The sequence below is a fragment of the Spironucleus salmonicida genome, chromosome 3 (genome assembly GCF_000497125.1).
Source record: "Spironucleus salmonicida strain ATCC 50377 chromosome 3, whole genome shotgun sequence".
In the NCBI taxonomy this organism is placed as follows: Eukaryota; Fornicata; order Diplomonadida; family Hexamitidae; genus Spironucleus; species Spironucleus salmonicida.
The window spans coordinates 1,008,549-1,032,104 of NC_090598.1; the positions used below are offsets into that span (position 1 = coordinate 1,008,549).

Genomic DNA, 23,556 nt, shown 5'->3' on the forward strand with positions numbered 1-23,556 from the left:
ATAAATAAGAATAGTGATATTCTCTAAATAAAGAGACAATTTAAATTATATGAAGTGAGTATTATATAATATTGACTGGCTTATCAAAAATAAAGATTTTAAATATAGGATTTGAGTGGAGTGACAGAATCAATTAATGTTTCTGAATGAAAATTTGGCTGCCGCGATCTAGGCATCATTTATGGTAATTGCGTTCAAAAATTGATACATAACTGAGGTTGACGTGTGTCAATCTTAACTTATCATCAATTGAAAAGAAACGTACTATTAACTAGCATCCATACACGTTTAACAATATTGTGTGACTGGATAATCTCGCTATTTGCCCGCGTGCCCGGACGTGGGGGCGGGACCTCTGCCGGTGTGGTCGTCTGCGCAGATGCAGTTTTCTCTTTACCTAGCGTTCCCAGAACGGGTAATAGTATTGTAAACAGGATAAGTGGTAGAATACTACGCCGAAAACAACTCGGTCAAAACGTGCAGCAATGTCATATACTACAATATGGTCAGTTTGTACCTGAGCCGCTGGTTCTGGCACCGCTGATCCCAGACCAAGTCGATGCACACCCACAGAAGCAGCTTACGTTGCGAGGCAGGTTGAGAGCAGTTTCGGTAAAGGACACCCTGAGTCGTGCGCGTGAGATCGAAAATTGCGGGGACACCCCTCTCGTAGGTGGCGGAAGGCACTCGTGCAGGGATCAGCCTCTGCATGGATTGCCCATTATAGCAGACCACGCTCAGCACTGCTTCGGTGCGTTGCACCCACCCACCTATCACTAGCACAACCAGCTCCATTTTAGGACACAAGCAGCTGTAGATGATTATGTGTCCGAAAGTGGCAATACTCGGAGTGTCAACATAAAGTAACATATGACTTCCAAGTTAGAATAAATTTTTTCGCGGCAGGACGATATCCATTCGGATATTTCAAAACGTTGCTATAAATAGATTCATATAAATGTCTGCTCCCTACGAGCAGAAATAAAAGCCATCCCCCACATGCTAGCTCAGATTGGATCTATTTCTAACTTAAATTTGATAATGCTATGGACTCCGTTCATTCGGCACCCATTCATTCAGCTTAGGCCGCCGTTCATGATACTGTATATTTGCGATAATATCTCTTCAACCGTAGGTACTGGACAGCTGGTATGTCGGCGCTGTCCCAGGTGGAGCCCCAACTTGTAGTACTTATTGCGAATCGAACCAGATTCGAGGTGTGGCAGCGCTGACTCTCTGATAGCGTCCCAGTCCCGGCCGAACTGGAGCACCGCGGTCTCCAGAAGCTGCGTCTCGTACGCGGTCCAGCAGTGGGCATTATGCGTCATTTCGTGGAGTGAGTACTAAAATATTATAGCTAATTCTTGTCCTACCCAATGACAGGTCCAAACCTGATACCACATTCCTTCCTTGTCACTTTTAGTCACACTCCATTTTGATTGGAATCAGATGCCCATTTACATTGCGTTTTAAATCCGCTAGTGATTTGGCTAACTCACTGAACGTTCGCCAGGATGGCTAGCAGCCCATCGATCTAGAGGCCGGTGAACTCGGGGCGCTTGCCGGCCTGTCGCTTGATGTAGGTGCGCAGCTCCTGCTTGTGGAAGGCGTTGCCGTGGCGCTGCGCCATGCAGCCCATGACGCTCTCAACGGCGGTGGCGGTGCCCTCCTGCTGCAGGGCTTCCTGGAGCAGCTCGCGGATCTCGTTCTTGTACTGGTGCGGCCGCTTGAAGAACTGCTTGGACCAGGTGTTGTGGAAGTAGTCCGCGGTCATGCGCTGGCTGACGCCGATGCGCCGGGAGATCTGGGTCCAGATGCCGTACCGCTCGTCGTTGGGGAGGTTGGTGAGCGCGCTTAGCAGCTGGTGGTCGGGCACGTTCACCACCTGGCGTATCTCGCTCAGGAACTGTTCTTTTTGCTGGGCGTTCATTTGATCAGGGTATACTTAAGTATAGTATGATATTTCTACTTTGGCGGGGGTGGAGTTTATATAATTTCAGATATATGGGATTATATAGTTTCCGCACCACTGTAGACATCTCCTTGAAACATAGTAATACATAGGGAGCCAATACCTATTGGATACGTTAGAATAAAATTTTCAGTGGATTAACAGATAGACGCATTACATATACTCTCACAAAATTGGAGGCAAATCCACATTATATTGGGTTTTCTTATCGCGCATTTCACCCACTCCTAAAATGGGCTTGGGTTATGCATTAGAGGGTCTGACAGCGCAACTTGCGGCGCGCGGAAAGCATCATGCGCCAATATCCATCGCGGTATTTCCCAAGCTCTGGATTCAAGGAACTGCACCCCTTCGCTTGATTTGACCTGCTGACGATAACCCTGCTGCTGGGTACGACGACGAAAAGAGGCATCAGTTTAGAAATGAAACATTTCTAAACTGTTCTGCTCGCCTTAATTTGAAGTGTCTCTCCATTGGTTTTCTATTCTAAGGTAGTTTGTCGGAGCCCTAGATGGCTAATCTGAGGGTGCGAACGCCGTTGCACAGAATCAACATTGGTTGCGGAATCATCCCATTAAGCATCATACCCAGAACCTTAGCCTGCATCATGTGATTGCTTGTTTTCGTTGTTGTTAGCAGCCTCCGACAAAACAACTCAAATGACTAAGGCTTCTATGGCTTCTGTAGAGTTACCGGTGAAACTCAGATTTACACCAATGCCGCACGCAACAGTCAGATTCTCACCTCTTATCACACCCCAAATGCAGTACCGCCTGTTCTATCCTAGGTAAAGAGGCCCGGGTTCCATTAAATAGCGGTGGCTCAACTTTTAAACTGCCATTCTGGATAATCTCCTAGCGTGCGGTGGGACTAGGAAGCCTGAAACTGGTGTCAATCACCACTGATTCAGATGATGCCAGGCTGATCGGTTGCGGTAGAGTCTGTTCAAAGCAGGGTGTTAGGTTAGATTGGGATGATTGGTTTTTATTATATACTGCACCGTATCCGTGTCACAAGAATCTACATATAGGCCGCCGCGCCGCACTCAGTACCTTCAGAAAAGTTTGCATGTTCTACTAGAGAATATTCCTTGAATGACGGCCGGACTCATTCGTGAAGGGAGAGCACTCCTGCGGAATTCATTCCAATGTTACAATGATAACAAAAATCAGTAGCGCTCACCGTCCTTCTTTTTAGCGTTTCCGCGCTTTTACATCGCCATGCGTTTCCTCTCCTTGTTGCTGCGGCTCTTCCAGCTGCCGCGATATTTCTTGTCATCCTTTTTGCTCATCTTTTCTTGGTTCCGGCACCCATTACCCCCTTCCCAATGGCAACCTCTAGCTCGTGTTAAGTCACTGCGGCACCCTTAGCACATACTTTAAACGCTCTAATGCTTGCCGCAATACCCACAGATCATCTATTTTGCAATTTCATCTCCACACCCACAATTTTTAGTGTGGCAAACATCGCACGGAAAGGCCTGACCACATGCAAAGCGGAACCACCGGAATGATTTTTGATAATGCTCGCAGGTCCCATTGTTCGGTAATTTCTTCCCAGTACCGCTAAAGACTTATGCCTTCTATGGCTTCTACAGAAAGTTGGGTAGAGGGATTTGCTTTCCAGACTGAAGGGCAAAATATGATGACTCAAATGTGAATATAAGCGGCTTAAAACAGTTTGGGCATCGGCACTTAGCCCCTTGAATATCGTGTGAAACGAAGAACTAGACGGAGTTTTAGACTGAAAGAGTTCCACATTAACATTGGATTATGATCACAGAGTCATCCATGAAGCTCAACACAAGAGGAATACAATTAACATGGGACACGATAAAGAGTGGCTCTGGGTGTCCGGAGTCTCCTTTAAACGCTTGGTTGAAGAGTTTTGATACGCAAGATATCTCATGTTTAACCGTACAAAACTAGCACAACTACTTGCATGCCAGAATATCTGAATTTAAAGTCTTGTATTCTTTATAGATAGCCGTAGAATCTAAGGTTAGGACGCTCATCTTAGAACACTTAGAACACATTACACTGATTTGGACCTTCTAGAATTGAATAATCATAGAATTTTCGAGCTATAGGTTTGTCAGTGAAAGACGCAGGCTGTTAGGAGATAGCTGTGGGTCATTTATAGCCAAAAAAGAATCAGTAACTTGAGCGTATGTGTCATAAATTGAGGACTCCGAAGAAGAAAAGGATGATTCATAATATGAATCTGAATCCTGCTCATCACTTATCGCAAATTCCTCTCCTTCGCCCTCTAGATACTACTACACTCGTATTCTCTTTATTTGCAGTGCTGCAAATGCTGAAATATCTGAGAATAACTATATAATTATATCAAAATTCTTTAGTAGTGTGATACCACTTTCAATTAGTGGTATATAACATTAAGGACTAGGAAGAGAATTAATCTTAGTTAAGAAGTCTTGTTCTGAATATTATCCTTATTATACTTATGCATGTCGTATATACTTATATACAGGTGGTCTTATCATGCATATGTTAAACTGCTTCAAGGTATCTTCTCTCCTGTCTAAATCTTTGATATTATTACCTGCATCTATATCAGATGATCTCAAGATTTGACTCATCTCTCTGCTAAGGATAGATAGAAACTGGTAATCACAATAATCGATTGATAACATTAATTCTGGGGGAAGCTATCGGGCTTGTTTAGTCAAAATATGTAATAGTTTACCTTAAGGATCAACTCTTATGAAAGATTTCTTTTCTGTTATTAGATTAATCGCAATAAGGAATGTTACGTCGACATCATTCTCAGAGAATAGAGTAGAAAATACTGGGAGCAATTTCGAGGCAGCAAAAGGAATCTGCTTTAATGGAACGTTGAACGAAAATATTATCTCTGATTCAGTGTTTTGATGTATGTTAAACCCATCATATCGTCTTGATAATACTAACATATCTTTTGTCATCTGATTTTGTTTGAGGTTTACAAGAATATCCCTATAAGTAACTGATTGAATTGTATTCCATGTTTCATTTTGAGAAATATCTTTAGGTAATACTTCTTAACCATCTATTTTTGGCTTTTATTATAGATTCCTCTGTTATTAAAATGATTTTTATTACGCGATTTATGCATGGAACTAATCTAGAGTAATTATTTCAGACTCATCATATATTTTCATTCTTTATTTCATTTGAAGTTTCTTAAACTCTTCGTTTTTCAACTCTTGCTCTGTCTTATATCTAAATTAGACATGCACCTACTATACCTAATTAGTTAACTATGTAACTACTTTTGGTTCCTCTATCTTCTCAACTTAGGTATCTGCTTGTTCAGCTAGAGTTTCGACTTAACATACTTATGATTGTGGGGATTCTATTGGTAACTATATTTTAGTGGCCTCTGGTAATGTATTGACTATTTCACACTCCTATTTAAATAAATAACGAAGACACGTGCAACCAGTCTCGTCTATTGCTTAATATCTTGTGAAATAACTCCATAATTTCAAAAGAAATTAGTCAAAATTGATACTAACCTGAATAAGCAAATTATTAACAGATGTCTATTTTGCTATATTTTCTACTAGTTTTTGGAATTCTTTTAAATAAGAGTAAGAAGCTTCTTTAATGATTGGTTATACTTTAATTTTTTTATTTTTAACAGCAACAATAATACTATAAGAGTCGACATCAACTTTAGCAGTCTATGGAGCTCTAATAATAAATTTAATCGTTTGATACTCTGCTTTAAAAAAAGGTCCATGGGTTATTAATTTTGTGTCATCAAAAGGAATAGTTGTGTTCTACAAATACGCTTAAACTAACTCCATGAGAAGTGGTGACAATAATAAATAATTATTAAATACAAATAAGTAACATTAATATCATTCAATTTCTTCCACTGACTTAAAAAGATACCTTAAAATCGTACAACATTCATGATCAACTGCTTAATATCTCTTAAAATATTTAAAAGGTCTTAGTAAAACTTAATCATAGTCAGACTAACATTATTTAAGTAATTCATTTGCAGAAGTTTCTTTTAATATTTTTTCGAGTTCTAATTAAAAGTCTTTTACATACAGTTCAGGTGCATCTTTAACTATAGGAAATACTTTAGGCTTCTTACCTAATAGTATGTACAAACTATATGAATCAACATCAACTTTAGCTGTATCAGGTGCTCTAATAGTAACTTTATATGTTAAATAACCATCTTTTATAAAATTACCAGTCTTAATTTCTTTTATGTCAGCTGATAATATATTAGTGTTAGAAATTAGCTCTTCCATTAATAAAGGAAAGATCTAATTTATTATTATTAAATTAAAGTTTATTTATTTATATATAATAACTCACATATCAAAAAATGTGTTTTTATCGCCTTATAAAATCTTTAACCTAGCCTCTTGAATATTTGATTGAAAAAGCAATGTCTGTCTTTTTGGTGAGAACGATCGATCCATATTCTTCCGATATTTTGCAGGTATTTTCTCACTATCTAAATTTCTACTAAATTTTCTTTTTTCATTTGACAACTTTTTTTCATACTGTGCCATCCATTTGATTCGTGACTTTCGCATATCATTTTTATTGCATTAAAAATACTCTTCTATGATTTAAGATATTTTATCATCGATTTTTCTAATTAGTTTTGTAGTAACTTCTTCATTTCCAGTTGGCCCAGGACAACCTACTTGTGAAGCTAACCTAGAAATAGATGTCTCTAGAGTATAATACTGGCAATCTAATAATAATTATAGTTTTTTATCCTCATCAAGATCAATATTTTTTATTTTTTATTTCTACTCTTCTTTTACTTTATAAACTGTCAAGAGCTCATTTATAAATTGTTCTTCCTCAAATTATACTACTTAACTGTCTAACTATTTATTAAGTAATTCTTCTTAAATAGATTATATGTTATTATCATCTGTAAATTTCTGGTTAAGTCGCATATATTCTTATTTGACATGGCTCGGACAGAGATTAACAATAGGAAGAATAAGAGTTCTTCTTAGCGATTTTATTGCTTCCAGCAAGGTTTTATTCATAAGATGTTCGTATCCGTCAATTTGTAAGGATTCAAATTAAAAGTCTTAATGTTAAGTCATGAAAACTTAATTAACTTATCTAAATATACATGAGTATCCATCATTCTCACTTAAATCAAGAGGTAAACATGTGTTAATTAATGTTTTCCTATTTTACATTATGGTTATATTTTCCTTCAACTCAGATGAGATTAATTAAAAAATTTAACGAGAATATACATAACTGGTTAGAATTTCATTTTCTTTTTTAACATTATTCATAATAGATTAAAACTATTGCAACAGACAAAAAATTTGTCTCTCGTTATTTGCATTAATTTCTGGTGGCTATAATTCAATATTTAACACTATTTCTGCCTATTTTTTAATAACTTGATCAGTTTCTGCTTATACAATACATTCTTCATTGTATATTAATGTTTCTCTTCTCTAAACTTTGTTTATAAGATAAATTCTTTCTTATTCACATCTACCTAAGAATAAGTCTGTTTCAGATAAAAATTTAGTAAGTGGACCAAATAATTAACCAGGAGTTTTTGGTCGAACTGGTGATACGGGTTATGGTGCATATTTTGTACGCTGTGGGAATCTACTACTCTTTATTTCTCTGAATTCTTACTAACGTGAAATTTTTGAATAAGGCCTCAGCATTTTATTTAAATTATTATATAATATACATAAAATTAAAATCATTAATACTTATTAGTCTATAAATTTATGATTACCGTATTTAGTTCTATATGTTCTATTTAATCTTCTATCTCTACTATTTATTATAAAATAACATCATTTGCATCCGTTTAGTTATCTAATGAAAATTATAAATTTTTCGTTTAATGCAAAATTTATGAAATCATATTGTCATAATAGTTTATTTAACTACGCACATCTTACAAAATATTAGATAATTGTCTAGATTAGCAGTTATACTCTTACTGAATTGCTGTTTGCTAATTTTTCAGTTCTTAATACATAAAAATGTAGTGCTTGTATTAAAGATTAACTGTTTCAAGATCCTCATCAAATTTTAAAGTTTATAACATAGGAGATGAATTATTCATTATTAGTGACGTCTGCAATGGTGTCCGAGGTTGTGGTGACGCAAATGACCAATTCATGATTTATAAATTAAATAAAAATATAGGCATATAAGTATATAAAATTTAGAGCAACAATTGGGTTCACAGGATATTAAGCAATAGACGAGACTGGTTGCACGTGTCTTCGTTATTTATTTAAATAGGAGTGTGAAATAGTCAATACATTACCAGAGGCCACTAAAATATAGTTACCAATAGAATCCCCACAATCATAAGTATGTTAAGTCGAAACTCTAGCTGAACAAGCAGATACCTAAGTTGAGAAGATAGAGGAACCAAAAGTAGTTACATAGCTAACTAATTAGGTATAGTAGGTGCATGTCTAATTTAGATATAAGACAGAGCAAGAGTTGAAAAACGAAGAGTTTAAGAAACTTCAAATGAAATAAAGAATGAAAATATATGATGAGTCTGAAATAATTACTCTAGATTAGTTCCATGCATAAATCGCGTAATAAAAATCATTTTAATAACAGAGGAATCTATAATAAAAGCCAAAAATAGATGGTTAAGAAGTATTACCTAAAGATATTTCTCAAAATGAAACATGGAATACAATTCAATCAGTTACTTATAGGGATATTCTTGTAAACCTCAAACAAAATCAGATGACAAAAGATATGTTAGTATTATCAAGACGATATGATGGGTTTAACATACATCAAAACACTGAATCAGAGATAATATTTTCGTTCAACGTTCCATTAAAGCAGATTCCTTTTGCTGCCTCGAAATTGCTCCCAGTATTTTCTACTCTATTCTCTGAGAATGATGTCGACGTAACATTCCTTATTGCGATTAATCTAATAACAGAAAAGAAATCTTTCATAAGAGTTGATCCTTAAGGTAAACTATTACATATTTTGACTAAACAAGCCCGATAGCTTCCCCCAGAATTAATGTTATCAATCGATTATTGTGATTACCAGTTTCTATCTATCCTTAGCAGAGAGATGAGTCAAATCTTGAGATCATCTGATATAGATGCAGGTAATAATATCAAAGATTTAGACAGGAGAGAAGATACCTTGAAGCAGTTTAACATATGCATGATAAGACCACCTGTATATAAGTATATACGACATGCATAAGTATAATAAGGATAATATTCAGAACAAGACTTCTTAACTAAGATTAATTCTCTTCCTAGTCCTTAATGTTATATACCACTAATTGAAAGTGGTATCACACTACTAAAGAATTTTGATATAATTATATAGTTATTCTCAGATATTTCAGCATTTGCAGCACTGCAAATAAAGAGAATACGAGTGTAGTAGTATCTAGAGGGCGAAGGAGAGGAATTTGCGATAAGTGATGAGCAGGATTCAGATTCATATTATGAATCATCCTTTTCTTCTTCGGAGTCCTCAATTTATGACACATACGCTCAAGTTACTGATTCTTTTTTGGCTATAAATGACCCACAGCTATCTCCTAACAGCCTGCGTCTTTCACTGACAAACCTATAGCTCGAAAATTCTATGATTATTCAATTCTAGAAGGTCCAAATCAGTGTAATGTGTTCTAAGTGTTCTAAGATGAGCGTCCTAACCTTAGATTCTACGGCTATCTATAAAGAATACAAGACTTTAAATTCAGATATTCTGGCATGCAAGTAGTTGTGCTAGTTTTGTACGGTTAAACATGAGATATCTTGCGTATCAAAACTCTTCAACCAAGCGTTTAAAGGAGACTCCGGACACCCAGAGCCACTCTTTATCGTGTCCCATGTTAATTGTATTCCTCTTGTGTTGAGCTTCATGGATGACTCTGTGATCATAATCCAATGTTAATGTGGAACTCTTTCAGTCTAAAACTCCGTCTAGTTCTTCGTTTCACACGATATTCAAGGGGCTAAGTGCCGATGCCCAAACTGTTTTAAGCCGCTTATATTCACATTTGAGTCATCATATTTTGCCCTTCAGTCTGGAAAGCAAATCCCTCTACCCAACTTTCTGTAGAAGCCATAGAAGGCATAAGTCTTTAGCGGTACTGGGAAGAAATTACCGAACAATGGGACCTGCGAGCATTATCAAAAATCATTCCGGTGGTTCCGCTTTGCATGTGGTCAGGCCTTTCCGTGCGATGTTTGCCACACTAAAAATTGTGGGTGTGGAGATGAAATTGCAAAATAGATGATCTGTGGGTATTGCGGCAAGCATTAGAGCGTTTAAAGTATGTGCTAAGGGTGCCGCAGTGACTTAACACGAGCTAGAGGTTGCCATTGGGAAGGGGGTAATGGGTGCCGGAACCAAGAAAAGATGAGCAAAAAGGATGACAAGAAATATCGCGGCAGCTGGAAGAGCCGCAGCAACAAGGAGAGGAAACGCATGGCGATGTAAAAGCGCGGAAACGCTAAAAAGAAGGACGGTGAGCGCTACTGATTTTTGTTATCATTGTAACATTGGAATGAATTCCGCAGGAGTGCTCTCCCTTCACGAATGAGTCCGGCCGTCATTCAAGGAATATTCTCTAGTAGAACATGCAAACTTTTCTGAAGGTACTGAGTGCGGCGCGGCGGCCTATATGTAGATTCTTGTGACACGGATACGGTGCAGTATATAATAAAAACCAATCATCCCAATCTAACCTAACACCCTGCTTTGAACAGACTCTACCGCAACCGATCAGCCTGGCATCATCTGAATCAGTGGTGATTGACACCAGTTTCAGGCTTCCTAGTCCCACCGCACGCTAGGAGATTATCCAGAATGGCAGTTTAAAAGTTGAGCCACCGCTATTTAATGGAACCCGGGCCTCTTTACCTAGGATAGAACAGGCGGTACTGCATTTGGGGTGTGATAAGAGGTGAGAATCTGACTGTTGCGTGCGGCATTGGTGTAAATCTGAGTTTCACCGGTAACTCTACAGAAGCCATAGAAGCCTTAGTCATTTGAGTTGTTTTGTCGGAGGCTGCTAACAACAACGAAAACAAGCAATCACATGATGCAGGCTAAGGTTCTGGGTATGATGCTTAATGGGATGATTCCGCAACCAATGTTGATTCTGTGCAACGGCGTTCGCACCCTCAGATTAGCCATCTAGGGCTCCGACAAACTACCTTAGAATAGAAAACCAATGGAGAGACACTTCAAATTAAGGCGAGCAGAACAGTTTAGAAATGAAACATTTCTAAACTGATGCCTCTTTTCGTCGTCGTACCCAGCAGCAGGGTTATCGTCAGCAGGTCAAATCAAGCGAAGGGGTGCAGTTCCTTGAATCCAGAGCTTGGGAAATACCGCGATGGATATTGGCGCATGATGCTTTCCGCGCGCCGCAAGTTGCGCTGTCAGACCCTCTAATGCATAACCCAAGCCCATTTTAGGAGTGGGTGAAATGCGCGATAAGAAAACCCAATATAATGTGGATTTGCCTCCAATTTTGTGAGAGTATATGTAATGCGTCTATCTGTTAATCCACTGAAAATTTTATTCTAACGTATCCAATAGGTATTGGCTCCCTATGTATTACTATGTTTCAAGGAGATGTCTACAGTGGTGCGGAAACTATATAATCCCATATATCTGAAATTATATAAACTCCACCCCCGCCAAAGTAGAAATATCATACTATACTTAAGTATACCCTGATCAAATGAACGCCCAGCAAAAAGAACAGTTCCTGAGCGAGATACGCCAGGTGGTGAACGTGCCCGACCACCAGCTGCTAAGCGCGCTCACCAACCTCCCCAACGACGAGCGGTACGGCATCTGGACCCAGATCTCCCGGCGCATCGGCGTCAGCCAGCGCATGACCGCGGACTACTTCCACAACACCTGGTCCAAGCAGTTCTTCAAGCGGCCGCACCAGTACAAGAACGAGATCCGCGAGCTGCTCCAGGAAGCCCTGCAGCAGGAGGGCACCGCCACCGCCGTTGAGAGCGTCATGGGCTGCATGGCGCAGCGCCACGGCAACGCCTTCCACAAGCAGGAGCTGCGCACCTACATCAAGCGACAGGCCGGCAAGCGCCCCGAGTTCACCGGCCTCTAGATCGATGGGCTGCTAGCCATCCTGGCGAACGTTCAGTGAGTTAGCCAAATCACTAGCGGATTTAAAACGCAATGTAAATGGGCATCTGATTCCAATCAAAATGGAGTGTGACTAAAAGTGACAAGGAAGGAATGTGGTATCAGGTTTGGACCTGTCATTGGGTAGGACAAGAATTAGCTATAATATTTTAGTACTCACTCCACGAAATGACGCATAATGCCCACTGCTGGACCGCGTACGAGACGCAGCTTCTGGAGACCGCGGTGCTCCAGTTCGGCCGGGACTGGGACGCTATCAGAGAGTCAGCGCTGCCACACCTCGAATCTGGTTCGATTCGCAATAAGTACTACAAGTTGGGGCTCCACCTGGGACAGCGCCGACATACCAGCTGTCCAGTACCTACGGTTGAAGAGATATTATCGCAAATATACAGTATCATGAACGGCGGCCTAAGCTGAATGAATGGGTGCCGAATGAACGGAGTCCATAGCATTATCAAATTTAAGTTAGAAATAGATCCAATCTGAGCTAGCATGTGGGGGATGGCTTTTATTTCTGCTCGTAGGGAGCAGACATTTATATGAATCTATTTATAGCAACGTTTTGAAATATCCGAATGGATATCGTCCTGCCGCGAAAAAATTTATTCTAACTTGGAAGTCATATGTTACTTTATGTTGACACTCCGAGTATTGCCACTTTCGGACACATAATCATCTACAGCTGCTTGTGTCCTAAAATGGAGCTGGTTGTGCTAGTGATAGGTGGGTGGGTGCAACGCACCGAAGCAGTGCTGAGCGTGGTCTGCTATAATGGGCAATCCATGCAGAGGCTGATCCCTGCACGAGTGCCTTCCGCCACCTACGAGAGGGGTGTCCCCGCAATTTTCGATCTCACGCGCACGACTCAGGGTGTCCTTTACCGAAACTGCTCTCAACCTGCCTCGCAACGTAAGCTGCTTCTGTGGGTGTGCATCGACTTGGTCTGGGATCAGCGGTGCCAGAACCAGCGGCTCAGGTACAAACTGACCATATTGTAGTATATGACATTGCTGCACGTTTTGACCGAGTTGTTTTCGGCGTAGTATTCTACCACTTATCCTGTTTACAATACTATTACCCGTTCTGGGAACGCTAGGTAAAGAGAAAACTGCATCTGCGCAGACGACCACACCGGCAGAGGTCCCGCCCCCACGTCCGGGCACGCGGGCAAATAGCGAAATTATCCAGTTACACAATATTCGCTAATTAGATGGAGCATCAAGTATTAGCAAATATATGGTGGTAATAAAGGGAAGATGTAAGTGCTCCTCAGAATTAGTGTAAGTTATGCAAAATATATGCAAAAATTAAAAACATATAGTTAGTGAATATCCATTAACATACAGTATAAGATTATTTTGAATATTATATTTAAATATTGATACAATAGTTTATTTATAATGATTTAGAGATAAAACATTAATACAATATTTTATATAATATACGGAGATTATTTTTCTTAATAAATACACAAATAAAAATAAATCGTAAAGTTTACGTTTATATTCTAATTTTAAAATATAAAATATACATTTGTATCTCTAAGATCTCATATTGTTATAAATTTATTGGATTTACATTTTCATCATTTTCTGTAATACTATTTTTGTTTAATAAAAAATAATATACTGTTGTTATAACCAGTTGTTTTTTAAAGTGAAGTTTATTTATAAGCTTATACGCGAATATTGGTCTAAATTCATATAAGTGATCTAACCAAGTCAATGATTCAATAAAAAATATTAAAAACACCATCTTTAATAAATTGTCTTAAAAAATCTATTATTATTAGAAAAGTTATTTATAATAGGATTTTTTTACGGTTTGGAAATAAAGAATTAAATTTGAAGATTATAATCAGTATTAACTAATATCTGAATTATAATAGGAGTAAACCTAAATTTTATAAAAGTTGTGGTTCCTCATTATAACCGTTTGTATAAACTATATTAATACTTATTGAGTAAGTTAATATTATAATATCACTTCTCTGTATTTTATCAAGAAAACTATTTATATCGCAAACCCAGAGAGATAAACATTGTATGTAACTTACACCAATTAACCAGTTCATATAATTTACCAAATTCTAAACCAATAAATATTAAGGTTCAGCAGGTTCAAAAGCAAGTAAAAGATTAGTTTATAATTAACTTTTTAGTTTATTATAAAGTAGTGTTTTCATAATATTATATTTTTATTTTATATAATATTAGTTTATTTCATTAATCACTCAAAAAATGAGAGTAGATATGGATGAGTTTGTATTACCAGGTATTTTATATATTTTAATATTTTGTGTGATCTATAGTGTTTGTAATAATAATAACCTCTTGAGTGCATGATGTTGATAAATATTATTTAGCTATTAATGCTATAAAAGCTAAATTTTTTATACTTAGTTAAATAAATATACTAGGAAGAGATAATAAGTATCAAAGGTTACAACTAGTACGTAAAAAGTGTTGTGAGTAGATAGTTGATTAATTTTATAATTTATAAATGCAGCCGTGTAGTATAAACGTTTAATAAATGGGGATATCAAGTATGCGAAAAAGTGATGCATATTGTAAATTTTGTGATAAATTTTTAATTTGAAAAAATGTAAACCATTATATTTACGGCATTATTCTTATAGTTGCTTTTAGTAACACTGTAATTAATAAATTTGATAGTTTAATATCTTATTAAATCGTGATATTCAACGATAGTGCATTAAATATAAAACAAAAATATTATGATAGGAAGAATAATGCAAATAGTAAATAAAATGTAGTAATATATAGCTACTATATGAATTTTCAACAATATTCTTCAGTTTCAAGCAAATTAAAGATCATTATAGTTGTAATAGTTTGGTAAAAAATCAGATTAACTAATATATATGATAAATTATTTCCTCAGGTGGCAAAATAAAATTGCCTAACTGATTGAGTAGCAGCTTAATAGATTCTCTGCCATGATAAAAAATTCTAGGTATAAATTTATGTATTAATTTCAATAAGCAAACCTCATAATACCCAATACTCACCAAAATTGATATATTACCATTAGGAAATTTCATGCTATATAACACATGTTACTCATTTTCTGTCGTTATAAGTACCAATAAACTTTGTCTATATTATCATATAACTTAATAATAGTCGATAGTATGTCGGTTAATATAATGATACAGATAATTATTTTGATATATCACTACTATATTCAGTTATTTTTGTGATTCTATAAATAAATCAATATTTTTAATATCAACTACATTAATCACCATAATTTTTTTATACATCGTAGTAGGAAAAACATAAGAGTAAGAACTACTACTTGATTCCGAGCGTTGTTAAAAAATTAGTAGCTTCTTATTATATACCAAAATCACTGTAACTAAAACATTGTTCGGGCCCTAGTGTTTTTCATAGTTTTAATTTTAATTTAAATGAGTTCCATACTAGATTCAATATTATACATCCTTTTAATAAGCTTCTTAACAATAATACGTTTTCCCGCAATCATTTTCTATAGTTATTATGTTGTTACTTCTTCTTCTGATTCCGAAAAGCGTTGAAAATCAATAAGTTTACATATTTCTGGAGAAAAATTTCGTATATTCAGTGACGAAGTTTATATTGGTGTTTTGGTTAGAAAAAGTTTTCTTGTTTTCATTTTTAAATATGTTAAATTAGTACATAATTATATATTAATAATTTATCTTAATAAAACAATAAATGATTAGCAATTATATAATATTTGTTATTAGAAATTAGTAATAATAAATTAGACAAACAAAACTACAATTAACACTTTCTCGTTTCCCAAATTCAACAATATTGTATTTTCACTTTGCCCATTCATCGTAATATGACTGAATCTCGCTTTTCTTCTCCCCATCTATTTGACGCCAAAGATCTTTCCAAGCTACCTTTTCAGCTTCTGTAAGCTTGTTAAATTACAGATGGACCATTTATAATAGCTATTAACTAAACTATACTTCTCTATTGGATTCTCTAAATTTCTTAAGATGAGCTACTGTATAAATTAGCCTAGAGAAGTTTTATTTGGCAGCATCTGATTTTTACTTTCTTTACACAACCTTCTGCTCCTCATCTATCTATTTTTATTCTGGATTTTCCTCGTAAAACTTGATCATTTCAATCTGATACTACTTGTATTATGCCTAGAAATTATCACCAAAAGATTTTTTAGTTTCTTCAGGAAGCTGGTGCCACGTTTCGGCAATCTATTTTGCTGAATAGGTTGGGTTTTAGTGCTTGAAATCATTTGAATATTAAAAATATGGCGTTTGAGGACGTTGAGGTCTATTCATTAAAAAAGTGGAATGTAAAAATTAATATATAATTATTATATACTGTATAATATAAAATAAATAAATGGAACAGCTATTACTGTAGCGGCTACCTAACCCTATTTTTGATATTTTCCCAGAATTTCCGACTCTTGCAGATGATCTATCAATAAGTGTATTTTTGGACGATGAAACTATCACACAGATAGCGAAAGACTTCGAACTGACTATTAGCGCCACGAAACTAGATATAATCAACCTAGCACCACTAATTGCCGAACAATCAGCAACAGAGTCTAACGAGCCTTCAATTACGGAGACACAACCGTCGACGAAAAATTTCGCTGAGTTTGGCTGTACTTAATTCGAGCTACAAGTACTCTGCGATTAAATATTTAATAATACAATATAATAATTAGTTCCAAATAATTTTCCTCTCCAAATTTATCTTTCGCCAATTTCATGTTTTTAACTGTACAAGCTCAATTCTGAGCCAGATTTCGCCGAAAGCCTTCTTTACTTATGCCAGCTGACCCTGACACGCCACCCGGATCCGCAGTTTCTCAGTTTCTCATAAAAAGTTATATATCATTATTATATGTAAATACACAAAAATTTAGAAACCGTTTTATCCGTTTGCTGCCTTTCCGAAGATATTTGGCTCCTAATGATTTTCCAGAATTTTTTAACCGTAGAAATTGCGTTTTCACTCCTTTCCAATCAAATCTCCGAAACTGCATTCAAGTTTATAGTGAAAAGGTACATTTTGGACCTCGAATTCGTTTATTTTTTGGTTAAAAACGGGAAAAATCCGGCTCAAATTTTGCCAGAATTATCTAAATTAGACCTTTTGATACTCAGTAAGAACTTGCACGAAATCGTGGAAATGGAAAATTTTGGAGTTGAAAAATGTAATTTAGGAATGGAAAATGGAGCGGTGATGTACTTGAAGGTCGTAAATTTGTTGTATTCCAATTAGATATTATGTTGTGGAAATTGTGGGTTTCCAAGCGAAAACAGCTGTTTCAAATGCGATTTTTATGCGAAATTAACGAATTTTGAAATGTAAATTAAAGTGGAAAATAGTGTTGAATATTAATAATTATTTAACATATAATAATATGATAACCCGTAGAATAATAAAAATGGAGTGGAAAATTTTGAGTTGGGTATTGATTCTGATACGCTTATTAATTACGCTATTTTAAGATCGCAAGCTGCAGTTTTTACGGCTAAATTAGTGTATTTTTTCACAATCCACGGATCGATTAATTAAGTGAAAAGAATTATCGCGGAAACGTTAATTCTAGCCCAAAACAAGTTTTTATAATTCAATTCAAAAGCAATTTTCCACTCCCTTTTCACAAGTAAAAACGTTCAAGTTTCTCACTTCGCACTATCAAGTTTACCTAAAATTTTTGCAGCTAAAATAGATATAATAGGTGTATTAGAATAAATCGTTTTTTCTGCAAATTCGGAGCTGGAAACACTGAATTCGAAATCTAAAATCACTAGTTTTCAAACCCTAATACGCGAAATTTACACCAATTTCGCTCCGTTTTTATTGCTCGAAAACGACGTTACAGGCCTCGCGCTGCTCCAAAATTTGATTTCTAACGTGCAGCTCGAAATTGAAATTCAATTCGATTTTCCACTCCCTTTTGACGAATTTGAACTTTCTCAAATTCCCCAATTTTTCGAATAAGGAGCGAAAAGTCAAATTCTATTTCAATAAATCGTTTCCTGCGCGCAGTTGGGGCTGCTTTTCTGCCCAGAAATCCTCAAATTCGATTTCTGGCGCGCAGTTCGCATTTTGGAGTTCCTGATTTGCGAGATTTAACGCTTCAAAATGGGCCTGGAACTCCTGCTTTCGCTCTCCTGCACACTCACTTTTTACGCAAAAATTCACAAAATTTCAGGCGATTTTGGAGCGATTCTACAGCTTTTAAAGGAACGGAAAATAGAAAATTTACAGTTGTTTCTGTAACTTTTAAAATTATTAGAATGTAGTAATAATATAGATAAAAAATTTGTAAAAATGCTGTAGAAAAATTAATATATAGAAATTGTATAATTATCGTAATAAATATGGGGAGTGGAAAATGATATTGAAATAATATAAATGTAAAATTAAGAAAATTCTACGGCGAAAATTTCCACTCGTGACCTTGAAAATTTCTATTTTTAATGTTATTTCAGCGTTCAAACCAATTTCAATACCACTGAGCGAAATTCTGAGTTAAAATTGCTTTTTAACTCCATTTAAGAAAAACTTGCAGATTTCAGCCCTCAGAGCGATATAGACCAGCTCTATATAAACTTGATCTAGCTACAGCAGCTCAAATCAGGTCTTTTACTTCCAAAAACGGCGCTGCGGCAGGTAGTTCCTATCCTGGTCCAGAGCAGAAACGAGTCAGTGCTCCACTCAGCGAAGAGCTGCCTCGCAACGCTCGCTCGGCGCTTCCGGGGTGCACTGCGCTTCGAGTTTGTGGGTGTCCTGAAGACGCAAAAAGCAACTGCAAACTTGAACCTCCTCACTTGGCTCTTTGTTTTAAGGCATATTTAGCTTGAGGAACGTGAGGTACTGGGAATGGAACGGCTGCTCGCGGCGAATCTCTTATATGTTGGCTTGGTTTCAGGCCGTTTTCGGGTGCGCTGGGCACGTGAAAATTGGTTTCTAGACGATTTCTACCGTAGGGTGCGTGATGCAGAGGAAGGAGTGATAGGGAGAGATGACGGCGACGGAGGGAACGGGTTAGATGCGTTTGTTTCGCGGGTAATGAGAGGGGCTGAGTGAAGTTCATAGTAATGTGTACTGGTTAGAATGAAAATAGGTATAGTCATTTTTCTACTGAAATATGACAAAGTTCAGCTATAATCAGCTATTTTATTATAAGAGAAGTTTTAATGAGCATAAATCATATTGAATCAATTTAGAATTAGTTAAAAATTGAGTTGCAATACTGCAAAATTTGTGGTTTGTAGATTTCTATATGATTTTACTGTAATTGATGATGTTATGGAGTCGTTGTTTATAAATATATGTAAATTGTATAATAATAAGTTTTAAAGGAATAGACTTCGGATGGAGAATAAATACTTTATATAATATAATAATTATATTTTTGAAGTAGGAACAGATGAACGTGGTTTACGTTAGGACAGATGAATGGAACAGTAAAATATCTATTATAAGAAAGTATACTTAGGTTAAAAATCTATAAATATTGCAAGTTCAGTTTATTTTATACTGGTAAAGCTTTAAATTATATATTTGTAACAGAAATACTACAGAGTTTCCTATTTGATCTATGATGTAAGTGTTCTTTATAGAAAAGTGTTACAATCATAAAAAGCCTATTTTTTAAAAGTTAGATAGGGAGAAGGTTAATTATCCCTTGATAATCTTAGGGACTATATTGTAATTAATAAAAAATTAAGATGGCTGCTTAACGATAAAACATTGAATATGTAAAGTTTATTGTGTAAATAGTAATAGATAAGTAAGATTTTAATCAGCTACTCAAAATGGTACCAAGAATATTTTTGTTTTCTGCCAAACCGGTATTGCAGATGGTTACGTTTTAAAAACCATAAAAGATTACTTTATATAATAGATTTTATAAACTCTAATAAAGTTTATTTGGTATAGAACTTTTTATAACTCATTATAACTGAAGTAAATATATTTTAACCATAAAGGAATCAATAATAGTAAATATTTTAAGATATTTACATATAGTTTGAAAAGCGTAACTATACTTTTACCATAATACTTTATGGTTTGAAGTAAGTTGGTGGTAGTTTCATGCTAGGCTTTTATACTGCAGATCTTGAAATTAACAGTGTCCGCTCCCACATGCAGTAGCGTTTACAAATTGCGCGCATGGTAGTTCAGATTTGCAGGCCTGACACGGTGTTTCAAATTTTTGGTTAGGAAATGCTCGGTTGGGCTTAGAATATTTTGCTATCGTCTTAGTTTTAGCTTTATTGGTGCTTGTATACGGTATTGTCGCGTCTTATTAGTTATAGCTAAATATGAGTGCGGCGCACCGTAAAGTAATACTGCAAATACATTTTTTAGGCGAGCAGGATACCACCCTTATGCGCATTAGTTATGCAGAGTTGATATGCAGGCTGCATTGTTTGCGCTCACACGTGCAGGAGAAATTTCTAACTATTCGAGTTTACTATTTAATGTTTTAGATTATCCGTGCTGATTACCATATTAACTCGGTTCTGGTCCAGCCCGCTAGACCAGATAAAAGCATTGATGGACAGCGCCGTGAGCTACCTACTCAAGCCTAGTCCGCACAAATAATTATATATTACCAGCAATCAGCAATTTCACATACCCTATTATTATACATGTTAATATACATAAACCACTTTTGCTATAATGAATATAACAAGTATATTGCAATATTGCACCCACCTACTATAAAACATTATATCAGGTTACGCTCCCTATTTACATAGCATAGTATAATAGTACCTATTAATATTTTCTAAATGGAGGTAAGCTATGCTTCTAATGTATGCGACTACAGCGATAAAACAGTTTTAGTAGAGAACATGGAAGATTCGATTACTATTATCAATTCTTATAGGGTAACCCTCAAAAAGTATGGATACTACGATGCTGCGTACCATGATAAATGCAAGTTTTTCCAGGTTGTCGATAACGTTCACCAGCTGATCGATACGTAGAAATTAATATTAACGAGCGAATACTACTAGCTAGCGAACTTAGTAGGCTAAAAATTAGGGGATATCGGCAACTAAGAACTAGCTTTTGAGTATAAAGCATAGGTTTTCAATAATTAGCATTATGTTGTGCTGAAATCAAAAGTTTTGATATGCGAGCTGAACGGAATCACTGCAATCTGGCTGACTGAGGCAAAAAAACCTTTAAACGTTACGTATTAACGGTATTAACGTGATTTTCAATAGTAGCTACTAAATAGCCGATGAAAAGGTATTCGAGCAGTATCCTATCCTACCTGTAGAAATAAATCTCACCAATGCACAGCTTGACCTGTTTTCAAACCTATTTTTATAGTACTGTAAAAAGATCACATGCGTAGATTCAAGTCCAAGTAACTCTAAGCGAGTTCTGGAGAATGCTTGCATTAAAGGTAGGGTATAGTTAAATATGATAGAGGACACGATTTTTACCGATAGGTTTAATATTGTTTACTTCTAATAAGCCGAGTAAATCGATATTTAGGCTAATCTACCGTTTAATATTCGCAACAAAAGATTAATATGCTTTTAAGGTAAACCATATCTTTGTTAGGTCGTTGAGCAGGCGATAAATTCTCTAGTTACTGAGTTCGAAGGCTAGATTCAGATAAACGCAGACACTAACAGTTTGGACTTGACCAGGCCTGAGTCCGCCTAAAGAGACACGATAGAGGCCTTAGAATTACGGGAATCAAAAGTTTCTGTGCTAAAGCTCAATGCAACAACCCGCATAAGTAGTGTTGTTGTTAGCGGTAGCACTGTAGAGGAGATGATAATGTATACGGAGCAGAATAAATGCTCTAAGTTTATGGATATCTTTGCGGGAGTCAACTAGATAGCCGATCTAAAAAAGCTTGTATTGGATCCAGGGCGGTTCTTCAGCAAAAGGTATTCTACAAAGCAATCAATGGAAAAATTTGTCATAGGAGAGCATACACAGTGCCTGGAGCATCTTGAAATCAGCTTTTACGCAATTCTTAACCTGGAAATTCTGTGCAAAGTCCAGAACTACATCCTTAACAATGTGGTCATCGGGAATTTTTCATATGCCTTCCCCGATAGTTTTTAGGGGCTAACTCTAAAATCAGATTTTTACAATTACAGTCAGTAGTAGTGTAAGGCGATGGCGCCGCACGACAGCTTCCTACTGGATTGCGTTCCGTATTGTGAGGGCTTGGTTAGATTGTCCCTAGAGGAAGTCCTGCTGAGCGGGGAATAAAGCCAGCGTATATTTGATACGTTTTGCAGGTAAACCTTTGAACTTATATCCATTGTGAAAGTCGACTAGCTGATCGTTCCTGAGCACATTTTCACCGAGGTGCAGCACAGTTTCAGCCTCATTGGGAATCTCACAGTAATTGATACAGAGAAGACAGAGTTGGTGGAGCAGAGCTATCACTGCCAAATTTTGCACAGCTTTTCGCTCCCAAAATGCATGAAACGGTTGAACTTGTTCGAAACTGAAATTTATGAACCTATCGCGGATTCCGCATCAGGGCATGCTGAATCTGAATCGGTTGTGGGTGCGTCTGGAGATGCTAATAGGATGCCGGGTATTGTGGTTCTGGACCGCAAATCTGCTGCTTTACACAGCAATGAAGAACCGCATACCAAACATGAGCGCATGCTAGAGACGTTCATTGACAAGGATCTTCTGTCTACAGCGCTACAGAGTTGCGAGGTTTTGGAAGAACTCTCGATCTCGAGATACATGGTGCACAATAATGTAAATTTTATATAATTGTACATCGTCAACACTCTTAAGAAGATATCACTTGATAATATTTAGATCTCAACGTTGTCGCTACCTGTTTTGCTAGACATCAAGTACGTGAAAATTGTAGGGGTCAAGATTCAAAAAAGCTGTGTTTCCTAGTTCGAGTAGTTAATAAAAATGAAATCTATACAGTACTTATATATCAATAGCATTAAAGTCGCCAAATCCGCGTCGTATGACCCCGAACAGCTATCACACTTGAATATCGATAGTTTTGTCTTGAGGGCGGGATTGAAGTACTATTTAGGGCTGAATATTAAGATGACGTATTATTACAAGGAGGGCAGAATGTTCAAATAGCACCAATCATCTTACGACAGACAGATTACGTGGGAGGATGCAATCATGTACCATGTAGAATTGGTGTTCCCAGTGCGCTTGAAGCGATTTGTCCAGTTTAAGCAGCTATTTTTCCTTGTAAAGCATAGCTCTGGAGTGCTCAACGCGGACCAGAAGTGACAGAGTTAATTTCTTTATCGAGCGTACTTGAGGTTGCGAGTATTCGGGGCTAGTACAACCGCCAAAACCGACATGCCAGTTTGCATTCGCAATGCGCAAGTAAACGCTCATCTGTGAGTGGCCGTTTGCC

At 36.6% G+C, this 23,556-nt stretch overlaps 15 protein-coding genes and 2 pseudogenes across 15 annotated transcripts; 7 read left to right on the plus strand and 10 right to left on the minus strand. All coding sequences in view use genetic code 6, as the record gives it.

Annotated features, from left to right (window-relative positions):
- Positions 1-228: 228 nt before the first annotated feature.
- On the minus strand, positions 229-795 carry SS50377_22928 (uncharacterized protein; the record flags this gene model as incomplete). The annotated part of the gene is made up of 1 exon (XM_067906806.1): positions 229-795. One exon carries the CDS (start codon positions 793-795, stop codon positions 229-231), a length of 567 nt encoding a protein of 188 aa, XP_067766074.1.
- A 281-nt stretch (positions 796-1,076) lies between these two features.
- On the minus strand, positions 1,077-1,328 carry SS50377_22929 (Myb-like DNA-binding domain-containing protein; the record flags this gene model as incomplete). The annotated part of the gene is made up of 1 exon (XM_067906807.1): positions 1,077-1,328. The coding sequence occupies one exon, from the start codon at positions 1,326-1,328 to the stop codon at positions 1,077-1,079; it is 252 nt and encodes an 83-aa protein (XP_067766075.1).
- A 167-nt stretch (positions 1,329-1,495) lies between these two features.
- On the minus strand, positions 1,496-1,930 carry SS50377_22930 (uncharacterized protein; the record flags this gene model as incomplete). The annotated part of the gene is made up of 1 exon (XM_067906808.1): positions 1,496-1,930. The coding sequence occupies one exon, from the start codon at positions 1,928-1,930 to the stop codon at positions 1,496-1,498; it is 435 nt and encodes a 144-aa protein (XP_067766076.1).
- A 701-nt stretch (positions 1,931-2,631) lies between these two features.
- Positions 2,632-2,877, plus strand: SS50377_22931 (uncharacterized protein; the record flags this gene model as incomplete). The annotated part of the gene is made up of 1 exon (XM_067906809.1): positions 2,632-2,877. One exon carries the CDS (start codon positions 2,632-2,634, stop codon positions 2,875-2,877), a length of 246 nt encoding a protein of 81 aa, XP_067766077.1.
- Positions 2,878-3,140: 263 nt separating this feature from the next.
- SS50377_22932 (CHY zinc finger domain-containing protein) lies at positions 3,141-5,786 on the minus strand (the record flags this gene model as incomplete). The annotated part of the gene is made up of 1 exon (XM_067906810.1): positions 3,141-5,786. The coding sequence occupies one exon, from the start codon at positions 5,784-5,786 to the stop codon at positions 3,141-3,143; it is 2,646 nt and encodes an 881-aa protein (XP_067766078.1).
- Positions 5,787-5,840: 54 nt separating this feature from the next.
- On the minus strand, positions 5,841-6,248 carry SS50377_22933 (uncharacterized protein; the record flags this gene model as incomplete). Its single annotated transcript, XM_067906811.1, has 1 exon — positions 5,841-6,248. One exon carries the CDS (start codon positions 6,246-6,248, stop codon positions 5,841-5,843), a length of 408 nt encoding a protein of 135 aa, XP_067766079.1.
- Positions 6,249-6,311: 63 nt separating this feature from the next.
- SS50377_22934 (uncharacterized protein) lies at positions 6,312-7,661 on the minus strand (the record flags this gene model as incomplete). Its single annotated transcript, XM_067906812.1, has 1 exon — positions 6,312-7,661. The coding sequence occupies one exon, from the start codon at positions 7,659-7,661 to the stop codon at positions 6,312-6,314; it is 1,350 nt and encodes a 449-aa protein (XP_067766080.1).
- A 529-nt stretch (positions 7,662-8,190) lies between these two features.
- Positions 8,191-10,497, plus strand: SS50377_22935 (CHY zinc finger domain-containing protein; annotated as a pseudogene).
- A 263-nt stretch (positions 10,498-10,760) lies between these two features.
- Positions 10,761-11,006, minus strand: SS50377_22936 (uncharacterized protein; the record flags this gene model as incomplete). The annotated part of the gene is made up of 1 exon (XM_067906813.1): positions 10,761-11,006. One exon carries the CDS (start codon positions 11,004-11,006, stop codon positions 10,761-10,763), a length of 246 nt encoding a protein of 81 aa, XP_067766081.1.
- A 701-nt stretch (positions 11,007-11,707) lies between these two features.
- Positions 11,708-12,142, plus strand: SS50377_22937 (uncharacterized protein; the record flags this gene model as incomplete). Its single annotated transcript, XM_067906814.1, has 1 exon — positions 11,708-12,142. The coding sequence occupies one exon, from the start codon at positions 11,708-11,710 to the stop codon at positions 12,140-12,142; it is 435 nt and encodes a 144-aa protein (XP_067766082.1).
- A 115-nt stretch (positions 12,143-12,257) lies between these two features.
- SS50377_22938 (uncharacterized protein) lies at positions 12,258-12,638 on the minus strand (the record flags this gene model as incomplete). Its single annotated transcript, XM_067906815.1, has 1 exon — positions 12,258-12,638. One exon carries the CDS (start codon positions 12,636-12,638, stop codon positions 12,258-12,260), a length of 381 nt encoding a protein of 126 aa, XP_067766083.1.
- Positions 12,639-12,842: 204 nt separating this feature from the next.
- SS50377_22939 (Hypothetical protein) lies at positions 12,843-13,344 on the plus strand (annotated as a pseudogene).
- Positions 13,345-15,516: 2,172 nt separating this feature from the next.
- SS50377_22940 (uncharacterized protein) lies at positions 15,517-15,804 on the minus strand (the record flags this gene model as incomplete). Its single annotated transcript, XM_067906816.1, has 1 exon — positions 15,517-15,804. One exon carries the CDS (start codon positions 15,802-15,804, stop codon positions 15,517-15,519), a length of 288 nt encoding a protein of 95 aa, XP_067766084.1.
- A 172-nt stretch (positions 15,805-15,976) lies between these two features.
- Positions 15,977-16,465, minus strand: SS50377_22941 (HMG (High mobility group) box domain-containing protein; the record flags this gene model as incomplete). Its single annotated transcript, XM_067906817.1, has 1 exon — positions 15,977-16,465. The coding sequence occupies one exon, from the start codon at positions 16,463-16,465 to the stop codon at positions 15,977-15,979; it is 489 nt and encodes a 162-aa protein (XP_067766085.1).
- A 64-nt stretch (positions 16,466-16,529) lies between these two features.
- SS50377_22942 (uncharacterized protein) lies at positions 16,530-19,241 on the plus strand (the record flags this gene model as incomplete). The annotated part of the gene is made up of 1 exon (XM_067906818.1): positions 16,530-19,241. One exon carries the CDS (start codon positions 16,530-16,532, stop codon positions 19,239-19,241), a length of 2,712 nt encoding a protein of 903 aa, XP_067766086.1.
- A 1,241-nt stretch (positions 19,242-20,482) lies between these two features.
- On the plus strand, positions 20,483-21,418 carry SS50377_22943 (uncharacterized protein; the record flags this gene model as incomplete). The annotated part of the gene is made up of 1 exon (XM_067906819.1): positions 20,483-21,418. One exon carries the CDS (start codon positions 20,483-20,485, stop codon positions 21,416-21,418), a length of 936 nt encoding a protein of 311 aa, XP_067766087.1.
- A 181-nt stretch (positions 21,419-21,599) lies between these two features.
- On the plus strand, positions 21,600-23,426 carry SS50377_22944 (uncharacterized protein; the record flags this gene model as incomplete). Its single annotated transcript, XM_067906820.1, has 1 exon — positions 21,600-23,426. One exon carries the CDS (start codon positions 21,600-21,602, stop codon positions 23,424-23,426), a length of 1,827 nt encoding a protein of 608 aa, XP_067766088.1.
- Positions 23,427-23,556: the final 130 nt, after the last annotated feature.